The 11,945-nt window shown below is 58.9% G+C and overlaps 1 protein-coding gene across 1 annotated transcript; it reads right to left on the reverse strand.

Annotated features, from left to right (window-relative positions):
• Nucleotides 1-878: 878 nt before the first annotated feature.
• Nucleotides 879-11,697, reverse strand: CCNT1 (cyclin T1). Its single transcript, XM_085535821.1, has 9 exons — nt 11,511-11,697; nt 11,019-11,100; nt 10,096-10,224; nt 9,068-9,128; nt 7,927-7,989; nt 7,390-7,435; nt 3,901-4,064; nt 3,522-3,592; nt 879-2,625 (listed from the first exon to the last, which is right to left on the reverse strand). The coding sequence occupies exons 1-9, from the start codon at nt 11,672-11,674 to the stop codon at nt 1,282-1,284; spliced, it is 2,124 nt and encodes a 707-aa protein (XP_085391947.1). The 5' UTR covers nt 11,675-11,697; the 3' UTR covers nt 879-1,281.
• Between the last annotated feature and the right edge of the window lie 248 nt (nt 11,698-11,945).

The following is an 11,945-nucleotide window of genomic DNA, read 5'->3' on the forward strand; positions in this document are numbered from 1 at the left end:
TGGCCCGCCCCGCCAACCAATCGGCGGGGAGGAGAGGGGCGGGGCTTTCGGCGGTTGGCTCGGCGCGCTGTCAATCAGCGAGGGGGTGGCCACGCCTCCTGCAGTCACGTGAGGAGGAGCGCGGGGAGCCAGCACGTGGGTGGCCCCATCCAACCCCCCCCATCCAACCCCCATCCCCCATATCGACACCCCATAGACCCCCCCCATAGAACCCCAAATGACCTCCCATATCGACCCCCTCCATCGACCACCCCCAAATACAACCCCCCCCCCATAGACCACCCCACTGACCACCCCCATCATGGACTCCCCCCATAGACCCCCCATATAGACCACCCCCATTGACCCCCCCCCCATATCGACCCCCCATCACCGACCCCCCCATATCAACCCCCTCCATCATTGAATCCCCCCCATAAGCCCCCCCCAAAGAACCCCAAATGACCCCCCCACATAGACCTTCCCATCATCGACCCCCCCATAGACCCCCTCCAACGACCCCCCTCTCGGACCCCCAATAGACCCCCCCCATATAGACCCCCCCCCATAGAACCCCCCATATCGACCCCCCCATATCGACCTCCCCCATAGACCCCCCATCATCAACCCCCCCATATCGACCCTCCCATAGAGCCCCCCCATATCGACCCCCCCCATTGACCCCTCCTTATTGACCCCCCCCATAGACCTTCCCATCATCGACCCCCCCATTGACCCCCTCAATATCGACCTCCCCCCAATAACCTTCCCCCACAGACCACCCCATTGACCACCCCCATCATGGACCCCCCCCCCCCAATCCCCCCCCCCATTCCCCGCTCCGCCCCCCCCCCAGGCCCTCCCCCTATTCCCCCCCCCACAAACGCAGCTCACACTCCTTTATAAGTTACTGCTTAAATTATTTGGAAAACCTCATAGATTTGTCTGTTTACGTCTTAAATAACCCCCCCCCCCCCCCCAAATCCCCCCTCCATCCCCTTCACCCCCCCAAATACGTGGTGTGTCCCCCCCCCATTTGGAGGCTTCAGGTTGGGGGGGGGGGGGAGGGGGCAGAACCCACCGTGAATGGGGGGGGGGGGGGAGGAGGAAGAGGAGGGAGAGGAGGAAGGCTGGGATCCGTCGTGTCCCAGCTTGACCCCCCCAATAATAAAAGCATCATAATAATAAAATAAGGTCTTTGTGAGGCAGTCGAACAAACCAGCCCTTCCTCCCCCCCCCCCCCCATTATCATTACAGGGTCGGGGGGGGGCTGTAGGAACTCAGTAGTAAAACGGGCCCTTATTATTTGGGGAGGGGGGGCAGCGGGGGGGGCGGTTCTGACGGCAGCGGGGGGGGTCGGGGTCTGTCCGTGTTGGCAGCTCGGCCGCTTTGCCTGGGGTTCAATAGCTCCCCATAGGAATGGAACTCGAATTGGGGGGGGGGCTGGTTGGGCTGCACCCCCTGAGCGCTCAGCAGCGAGTGCAGCATATTGACCGTATCCTGGTAGTCACTGGGCTGGGGGGCGTTGTGGCCGTTGGCCCCGCTGGGTCCTTTGTCCGATTTCCCGTGGGGTCCCCCCCGGCTTTTAGGGGGTCCCGAGGGCAACGTGGGGAGGGGGGCGTCCGAGCTGTGCCCCCCCCCAGGGAGGTGCTGGTACGGGAACGGGGCCGGGGGGGCTTTGGGGCCTTTGCTGACTTTGGGTTGATGCTCATGGGGACCTTCGTCCTGCATCGGCCGCTTACGGGATGAGCCGAAGAGGTTGTAGCTCTTATGGGGGGGGGCTGCGGGCAGCGCCGGGTGCTTGGGGTCTGCGGGGCGTTTGTTGGGGGCGGCGCCGGGTCCCACGAGCTGCGGGTGTAAATGTTTGTGCGAGTGGTGGTTGTGGTGGTGGTGGTTGGACGAGTGGCCCTTGTGCTTCTCCTTGTGCTCCCGGCCCTTGGTTCCACCTTCATCCATCACCCCCGGCACCTTGATGCGCATCTTGATCTCCTCCTGCTTGGACACCGGCTGCCCCCCCCCGGCCCCCATCGGGATCCTCAGCTTCAGGGCCGAGCTCTTGTCACCTTTATCCGGGGGGCGCTCGGGGTTGTCAGCGATGGGGATCTTCAGGATGATGGGGGGGGTCCCGTCCTGCTGCACCTCCCTCTCCCTCTGCTGCTGCACCAGGAGGTTCTTTGCTGCGTAGGCGTATTGGGACCGTACGTTGGCCTCCATGTTTTCCAATTGCCTTTTCTGCGCCGCCAGCTCCTCGGCGTGTTTAGCCCGATATTCCTTCAATGACACTTTGGCTGCCGGCGCGTTCTTCCCTCCCTGCTTGGCGTACCCGGCTCCGTCCTGCTGCTGCAGGGGGGGATGCTCAGCCCCCGCCGTGCTCTCGTTAGTCCTATTGGCATCCACTTTACATGGGGGGTGTTGGGGCAGCCATCGTTCCGCAGGGGCCGGGTCTGCAGCGCTTTGAGAGCAGGGAGAGTCGGTGTTTGCGGCCATGGAGGGTCCGGCCGTGGAGGACGTGGACATGCTCATGAGCCCCGCGATGTTCATGTCCGAGCTGTTGTTCCTGCTGATCATGTTGAGGATGGTTTGTTCCGACAGACCCTCGTCCTCGCCGTGTTCGTCAGCTTTGGATTTCCTGGCTGCCTGCGAGGCCTGGAGGGGAACAGCAGCTTCAGTGGGGCTCTAAGGATGGGGGCTGAGATCGCTCTGCTCCTCCCAATGACAAGGAACCCATTCTGCACACCCACATCTGCCCCCTTGACTCTGCCCCACACACCCAGAGGAGCTGGGTGCCCCCCAGGCCCTTTCCAACCCGAATCCCCCCACTGCACACCCCCAGCTGAGCCTGCAGAGCTGGGTGCCCCCCAAGGCATTTCCCAACCCAACCCCCCCATTGCACACCCACAGCAGAGCTGGGTGCCCCCTAAGGCCCTTCCTAACCCAACCCCCCTATTGCACACCCATAGCAGAGCCTGCAGAGCTGGGTGCCCCCCAAGACCCTTCCCAACCCGAATCCCCCCCACTGCACACCCATAGCAGAGCTGGATGCCCCCCAGGCCCTTCCCAACCCAACCCCCCCATTGTACACCCCCAGCTGAGCCTGCAGAGTCAAGTGCCCCCCAGGCCCTTGATTTCCCCTCCCCACTGCACACCCACAGCAGAGCCAGGTGCCCCCCCAGGCCCTTCCCAACCTGAATCCCCCCATTGTACACCCATAGCAGAGCTGGGTAGCCCCCAAGGTCCTCCCAACCTGAATCCCACTCCATTACACATCCATAGCAGAGCCTGCAGAGCTGGGTGCCCCCCAAGACCCTTCTCAACCTGAATCCCTCCATTGCACACCCAGAGCAGAGCCAGGTGCCCCCTGAGGCCTTTCCCAACCCAAACCCCCTCCCCCCCCATTGCACACCTACAGCAGAGCCAGGTGCCCCCCAAGGCCCTTCACAACCTGAATCCCACCCCATTGCACACCCACAGCAGAGCTAGGTGCCCCCCATGTCCTTCCCAACCCAAATCCCCCCCATCCCACACCCCCAGCAGTTCCTCACCCTCCAGTTCCGGATCCGTTTGAGCCTGTTGGGGGTTTTCTCCAGGATCTGCAGGAATTCATGGGTCAGTTCTGCAGGGGAGACACAAAGGAAGGGAAGGGGGGGGTTAGAGGGGGGGATCCATAGGACAAAGCGCTGCTGGGTGATGGATGGAGCTGCTCCATGGGGGCAATGCTGGCAGCCGGCACCTCATTCAGCCCCATCTCTCTGCACCCTTTGCCATCTCTGTTGTCCCCATAGTTGTTATTGTAGCATCTGCTGCACTGGAAATTGGGATCAAACCTGAAGGGCTCCAGCCCGTGGATGTGAATGGCAGGAACAGAGATGCCAAGTTAATACAAGAGCCTGTTTGGAGGGGGAACCTGGCTCCATAACTTACCATCTAAGAGCTCCAGAGTTACAGTGCCATCAACGTATTCCCACCAGTGCTTCCCGTCCGTGGAGACCGGGATCTCCCAGTTGGACCATTTACAAGCCAGGTGGATACAGACGCAGGCCACAACGGGAGGGGTGTACTGCAGGCTGAAGGTGGTCAGGTGCAGGCTGACGTCGCCAGCAGGGAGAGAGAAACAGAAAGCCATCAACTCCCATGGCTGAAGCCCAATGGTGGACGTGGTGGAGGTGGGGGGGGGGTCCCTGCTGCTCCTCCCCCTGCACAGAGCCCAGCTGTGACGGCTCCATCCCATGGATCCTGCCTTCCTTCCTGCCCCATGGAGCTGCAGGCAGCTCAGCTTTAAGGTTCAGCTCCATGCACAGCCTGCAGGGAAGGCTGCACTCACAGCCCCACAGCTCCCATCCAGCCATCAGCAATCATCCCATCAGCAGAGCACAGAGCTCATGGCACTGCGGCTCATCCCCCTCTTCTCTCCCCCATTGGCACAGAGGGCAGAGTTCTCATACTAACATCCACATACACACAGTGTGGGATCCCCCTTTCCTCCCCCATTGGCACTGGGGGCAGCGTTCTCATATTCACATCCATATACACACAGTGTGGGATCCCCCTTTCCTCCCCCATTGGCACTGAGAGCAGAGTTCTCATATTCACATCCACATACACACATAGTAGGATCCCCACGTTCCCCCCCATTGGCACAGGGGGCAGAGTTCTCATATTAATATCCCCATACACACATAGTGGGATCCCCACGTTCCCCCCCATTGGCATTGGGAGCAGAGTTCTCATATTAATATCCCCATACACACATAATAGGTTCCCCCTCTTTTCTCCCCTATTGGCATTGGGAGCAGAGTTGTCATATTCACATCCACATACACACATAGTAGGATCCCCCTCTTCTCTTCCCCATTGGCATTGAGGGCATTATTCTCATACTAACATCCACATACACACATAGTAGGATCCCCCTTTCCCCCCTATTGGCACTGAGAGCAGAGTTTTCCTATTAATATCCCCATACATACATAGTAGGATCCCCCTCTTCTCTTCCCCATTGGCTTTGAGGGCATTATTCTCATACTAACATCCCCATACACACATAGTGGGATCCCCTTTTCCCCCCATTGGGTTGATATCAGCATTCTCCCACTCGTATTCACACAGTGGGGGCTCTGCTGTTTAATTGCTGTGCTCCTGCAGCTCCCAGCTCCGCACTGAGCACAACCTCATGCAGAGCTGCAGGATGAGCCCCATCCCATATTAACACCACAGCACCCCCAACCTGCTCCTGTGAGCCCTATGGCAGCTCTGAGGGCAGCCCCCCCAGCCCTAAAGAAGCTCCATCCTCATCACAGATAGAAGCTGAGCCAGCAATGGGAGCACACAGCTCCAACATGGGCCTGATCCCCATCCGGAGCCATTGGGGGGGGTCAGGGCAGCCTGCATGGCTGCATTCAGCTGCAGGGACTAAGGACAGCCTGCATGGCTGCATTCAGCTGCATGGACTAAGGACAGCCTGCATGGCTGCATTCAGCTGCAGGGACTAAGGACAGCCTGCATGGCTGCATTCAGCTGCAGGGACTAAGGACAGCCTGCATGGCTGCATTCAGCTGCATGGACTAAGGACAGCCTGCATGGCTGCATTCAGCTGCAGGGACTAAGGACAGCCTGCATGGCTGCATTCAGCTGCATGGACTAAGGACAGCCTGCATGGCTGCATTCAGCTGCATGGACTAAGGACAGTCTGCATGGCTGCATTCAGCTGCAGGGACTAAGGACAGCCTGCATGGCTGCATTCAGCTGCATGGACTAAGGACAGCCTGCATGGCTGCATTCAGCTGCATGGACTAAGGACAGTCTGCATGGCTGCATTCAGCTGCATGGACTAAGGACAGCCTGCATGGCTGCATTCAGCTGCATGGACTAAGGGCAGTCTGCATGGCTGCATTCAGCTGCATGGACTAAGGACAGCCTGCATGGCTGCATTCAGCTGCATGGACTAAGGACAGCCTGCATGGCTGCATTCAGCTGCAGTTAAGCAGGAAGCTCATGTGCCCCATAACACTCAGTGGGATGAGATCCAGGAGGCACCAAAGCATCATAAGGAGCTCAGAGGCAACGTGAGCTCAGAGCTGGGATGGATCCATCCTATGGGCTCTGCTCTTCATCTGCACTGAGCCTTTGTAATAGTGACAGCCATCCTATGGGCTCTAATGCTCTGTAACAACGAGAGCAAACAGAGCACGGTCCTATAGGATCCTATAGGGATCTGTTGGCTGGATCCTATAGGGGTCTGTCGGCTGGATCCTATAGGGGTCTGTCGGCTGGATCCTATAGGGATCTGTTGGATCCTATAGGGATCTGTCGGCTGGATCCTATACGGATCTGTTGGCTGGATCCTATACGGATCTGTTGGATCCTATAGGGATCTGTCGGCTGGATCCTATAGGGATCTGTCGGCTGGATCCTATAGGGGTCTGTCAGCTGGATCCTATAGGGGTCTGTTGGATCCTATAGGGATCTGTCGGCTGGATCCTATAGGGATCTGTTGGATCCTATACGGATCTGTCGGCTGGATCCTATAGGGGTCTGTCGGCTGGATCCTATACGGATCTGTTGGCTGGATCCTATAGGGATCTGTTGGATCCTATAGGGATCTGCTGGCTGGGTGCAGCCATAGTGCTGTGATGGATGGCTGTGTGTTGGGTGGAGGTTGGTGCCAGGTGTGTTGGTTTTGGGGCCGTATTGGGGTGTTTCTCCCCCCCTTCCTTCACATCACCTCCATCCTCATCTCCTGCTTTTACAATTGCAGCTGAAGGGGGTAAATAGAGGCTCAGGGCTGCACCTACCAATGTGATACAACAGCTCCTTCATGCTATGGGGAGCACAGCCCCCTCCCCACAGCACACAGGGGTTAAGGTTGCCCCACACTCCTCCTGCTCACAGCCTTAAATCCATCTATCTCATAGGGAGCCCCACTCCTTACCTGACTCTACCCGAGGCCGGAGGACCCACCGACGGCTTCATCCCCCAGAGCCAGCCCTGGATGCTGGAGCTCTCATCCAACCCAACCCCTTTGTGCCCCACATCCAGCTCCTGCTGTGCCCCCTTCACCCCCCACATCAGCCTCCTGTGGGGCAGGATGCGCTCACAACCCACACAGCAGCGTGAACACACCGACTCCTAACACCCAAGCAAGCAAAACCATTGTGGATCAGCTTCAGAACTATCCCAGCTCTATTATCCCTCCTCGTGTCCTCCTCCAGCTGGCTGACTTACCATCCAAAGCAACAGGGAGGATCCAGAGCATCCCACCCACCCACCCCGTGTCCCATTGTGCCCCTGTTTAGTTCTATGCCAGCAGGAGGGAGGGCACCAAAGTGAGCAGCCCAGGGGTCCCCACCACAGGGGGGGGCTCCTCCATATCAGACCGTGTGTGATGTATTGAGTCCATGATAGAGTAATAACCTGTTGGTAGCCATGAAGTAGGACGTCTGCGCCAGGTCCTTGCTGGCTGTAAGGGAGAAAGAAAAGCTGGGGGTTACTGCAGGCAAACACAATTGGATTTAGCAGGGATGGTTTATTGCCCCATATGTGAAATAAGGAGCCAGCAGGGCCCAGCTCTGTGTGTTCAGCAGCTGCTTCTGCTCCAACACTGCTCGTGGGAACTGGAATCTATGGGAGCTGGGCACAGGAATGGGGTGTCCTGGGGGACAATAGGGCCAATGGTTCCCTGGGGGCACCACACACAGCACAGCATGGAGCTGCTCCCCACTGTGCTCCATCCAGAGCACTGGGCAGAGCTGGGAGAGCCCCATAGGGGTGCAGAGATGTGGGGGGCTGTGACCCCAAAATTGCCCCTTTTTGCCCCAAAATGGCCCTCTCTGACCCCAAAAATCACCCTTTTTGACCCCCAAATCAGCCTTTTTGGCCCCAGATCACCCCTTTTTTACCTCAAAAACCCATTTTCTGACCCCAAATCCCCCCAGCGCCGCTGGCTCTCACCTCTCACCAGCTGGGTGCACTTCACCACGTGGGTGTGGGGGTGGTCGATGGTGATCTCAAAGCCTGGAAGGAGACAGAGATTGATGTCAGACAATGGGCAGGGACCCCCCCTCACCTCTGAGCCTCGGGTCTTCCTGCTCCTGGGGGGGGATGGAGCCCCCTCCCCTTCCATCCTACAGCCCCCATAGGGAGCAGGTAGGAACACAGCAGCCCAATGGTCACTACTGCTGCTATGGGGGCTTGGTGTAACTCAATGCCTTCAGTACAATGAGAGACCAGACTGGAAACCAACCAGCCATTATTAAGGATATTAAAAACAGGACTATGGGGAGTTATTGCTCTATGGGATTACAGCACTATGGGGTTAGGGCTCTGTGGGGTTATGGCTCCGTGGGGTTACAGCTCTATGGGGTTATGGTCTATGTGGGGTTACAGCTCTATGGGGTTATGGTCTATGTGGGGTTACAGCTCTATGGGGTTATGGTCTATGTGGGGTTACAGCTCTATGGGGTTATGGCTCCGTGGGGTTACAGCTCTATGGGGTTATGGTCTATGTGGGGTTACAGTTTATGTGGAGTTATTGCTCTATGGGGTTACAGCACTATCGGGTTAGGGTTCTATGGGGTTATGGCTCCATGGGGTTACGGCTCTGTGGGGTTACAGTTTATGTGGAGTTATTGCTCTATGGGGTTACAGGTTTATGGGGTTATGGCTCTGTGGGGTTAAAGGTTTATGGGGTTATGTCTCTATGGGGGGGTTACAGCTCTATGGGGTTACAGTTTATGTGGAGTTATTGCTCTATGGGGTTACGGCTCCGTGGTGTTACAGCTCTATGGGGTTATAGCTCTATGGGGTCATGGCTACATGTGGGGTTACAGCTCTATGGGGTTATTGGTTTAGGGAGTTGCAGCTCTGTGGGGTTATGGCTCTATAGGGTTACGGCTCTATGGGGAGTTATTGCTCTATGGGGTTATGGGTTTAGGGAGTTGCAGCTCTGTGGGGTTATGGCACTATAGGGTTATATATAGGGTTATATATATAACATATATAACTCTATGGGGAGTTATTGCTCTATGGGGTTACGGCTCTATGGGGCACTCCTGGCTCTGGGATTCCTATGGCACCCACATGAAGAACTTACCCAAGGTCTGCAGTATGATGCTCTCAAGAATGACCAGGTCCTGGGCTTGCTGCAGGTAAGCCTGAGGTTGAAGGACAGTGATTTACCCCCAGTTCCTACCAGCCCCTTCCACAATGACGTACATACAGCAAAGGGGGATCTCTGTGCTGCTCAGTCCCAATGGCTGCACCCTATGGGGGTCCCAATGGATCCCAATGGCTGCACCCCCATGAGGGTCCCAATGGATCCCAATGGCTGCACCCCCATGAGGGTCCCAATGGATCCCAATGGCTGCACCCCCATGAGGGTCCCAATGGCTGCACCCCCATGAGGGTCCCAAGGGCTGCACCCCCATGAGGGTCCCCCTATGAGGGTCCCAATGGCTGCACCACCCCTGAGGGTTCCAATGGATCCCAATGGCTGCACCCCTATGGGGGTCCCAATGGATCCCAATGGCTGCACCCCTATGGGGGTCCCAATGGCTGCACCCCTATGGGGGTCCCAATGGATCCCAATGGCTGCACCCCTATGGGGGTCCCAATGGCTGCACCCCTATGGGGGTCCCAATGGCTGCACCCCTATGGGGGTCCCAATGGCTGCACCCCTATGGGGGTCCCAATGGATCCCAATGGCTGCACCCCTATGGGGCTCCCAATGGCTGCACCCCTATGGGGGTCCCAATGGCTGCACCCCTATGGGGGTCCCAATGGCTGCTCCCCTATGGGGGTCCCCTATGGGGGTCCCAATGGATCCACCCCTATAGGGGTCCCCTATGGGGGTCCCAATGGCTCCCAATGGCTGCACCCCTATGGGGGTCCCAATGGATCCCAATGGCTGTTCCCCTATGGGGGTCCCAATGGATCCCAATGGCTGCTCCCCTATGGGGGTCCCAATGGCTGCACCCCTATGGGGGTCCCAATGGCTCCCAATGGCTGCACCCTATGGGGGTCCCAATGGCTCCCAATGGCTGCACCCCTATGGGGGTCCCAATGGATCCACCCCTATGGGGGTCCCAATGGCTCCCATGGCCGTGCTCTAGAACCGCTCACCTCACTCCTGGTGTCCGGGGGCGGCTCCTGGGGGTGCAGACAAGCGTGTGCCACCTTGATCACATAATCCAACTTCCTGGGCTGCTCCTCCACTTTGGCTGCAAGGAACAGAGCGGCCGGAGCCACCGACTGCGTGGGGTGAGACAGAGATAAAAACAACCCATCAATGAATGGATGGGAGGGATGGAAGGACCCAAAACCCCCCAAACCTCAATCCCAGCCCTGAGCTGCCCCCACCAGCATCACAGGGCTCCATCTGTGTCCACTATTGAAGGCCTCACAGCCCCAAAAGTGAACTATATCCCCCCCCATCTCACTTTAAAGCCACCCCCCCCCCAATCCATCCACACACCTAAACCCAAACCCAACATACGATGCCACATTTCACCCCTTAAACCCCTTAATTCATTGGCTAAACAAACCCTAAAGCCTATCGGGGGGGGGAAGGGGCTTCAGTGCCCCAATACAGACACAAACACCCCCCTGGGGTCGCTTAAAAGACCCCCCCAAGCTCTATGAACCCCCTCCCCCCCGGTGTCCCCCCACCCCAACCGTCCCCGTGGTCACATAGAAGACCCCCCCAGGTCAGTGAATGCCCCCCTCCCCCCCGTCCCCCTCTACCCCAACTGACCCCCCAGGGTCGCATTAAAGCCCCCCCCGGTTTCACCCCTTAATTCATTGGCTAAACAAACCCTAAAGCCCACGGGGTCCTTAGGGCCCCCAGTGCCCCAATACAGACACAAACACCCCCCTGGGGTCGCTTAAAAGACCCCCCCAAGCTCTATGAACCCCCCCCCCCCGGTGTCCCCGTACCCCAACCGCCCCCCCGGGGGTCGCATAGAAGCCCTCCCCCCCCCCAGTCTCTATGAACCCCCCCCGTTGTCCCCGTAGCCCCCCGTTATCCCCCCCCCCCCCCCACTCACGTTGCGGTGGAACTGAGTGAACGACTGCACCATGTAGAAGCGGTGCATGTACACGATGGCGGTGTTGATGGTCAGCTGGGACCTGATGGCGGCGTTAAGGAAACACGCGGCTCCTCCCGGTACCGGCTCCCGGTTCCCCCCCCTCGTTCTCTCCCATCCCCGGATCCCAGCTCACCCCGCCCCCCCTCGGCCCGGTTCTACGATCCCGGCTCTATAACCCCCCCCGGTTCCAGGCCTCGGGCTCCCCACGGTTCACCCACATCCCGCCCCATCTCCGCCTCTTTAACCCCCCCCCATCCCTCCTGCCCTCCCTCAGGCCGAGGCCTAACCCAAGTGTAGGCCCCGCGGCCTAACTCTAGTGTAGGCCCTGAGGCCTAACTCCGGTGTAGGCCCTGAGGCCTAACTCCAGCGTAGGCCCCGCGGCCTAACTCTAGTGTAGGCCCTGAGGCCTAACTCCGGTGTAGGCCCCGCGGCCTAGCGCGGCCCGGATACACGTTGAGGCGCTGCCCCATGTCCTGCAGCAGGTTGGCGGCCTGTTGCCGGTACGACAGCTCCTTGTCGGGATCCAGCCCGGCCCGTCTCGATGGGCTCCGGTCCAGCTGCTCTCGGGTGAAATACCAGCGCCGCGCCGCCCCGCCGCCCGCTGAGGCCTCCATGGCGATCCGCGCGCGCACGCAACGAGCGTAACGTACGTGCTGACGTCACAACGCACGGCAATGTGAGCGCGCACGGCGGGTGGAGACCAGGCCGGGCTGCGAGTGCGCATGCGCGAGGGGCTGGGCCTAACGCTTAGTGACGTGAGGCACCGGAAGCGGAAGTAGGTGGGGTACAAGGCGGAAGTGGCTTAAAACAGGACCGGAAGTGAGTGTAGCGTTACCGGAAGGAGTGATTCGGGCCTACCGACCGCCCCCATGTGACCCCCCCCCA

Source organism: Coturnix japonica, unplaced genomic scaffold, assembly GCF_054131305.1.
Source record: "Coturnix japonica strain WE unplaced genomic scaffold, WE-NBRP24 Scf187, whole genome shotgun sequence".
Classification (NCBI taxonomy): Eukaryota; Metazoa; Chordata; class Aves; order Galliformes; family Phasianidae; genus Coturnix; species Coturnix japonica.

What these genes read in the sequence shown, in the direction of transcription:
- CCNT1 (XM_085535821.1), bottom strand. Translation starts at nt 11,674, where the DNA reads ATGGAGGCCTCAGCGGGCGGCGGGGCGGCGCGGCGCTGGTATTTCACC. An exon ending in CCCCGGACACCAGGAGTGAG is followed by an intron (nt 9,129 to 10,095) that starts GTGAGCGGTTCT and finishes CTTCAACCTCAG; the next exon opens with GCTTACCTGCAGCAAGCCCA. An exon ending in TACTTCATGGCTACCAACAG is followed by an intron (nt 4,065 to 7,389) that starts GTTATTACTCTA and finishes TGGCGACGTCAG; the next exon opens with CCTGCACCTGACCACCTTCA.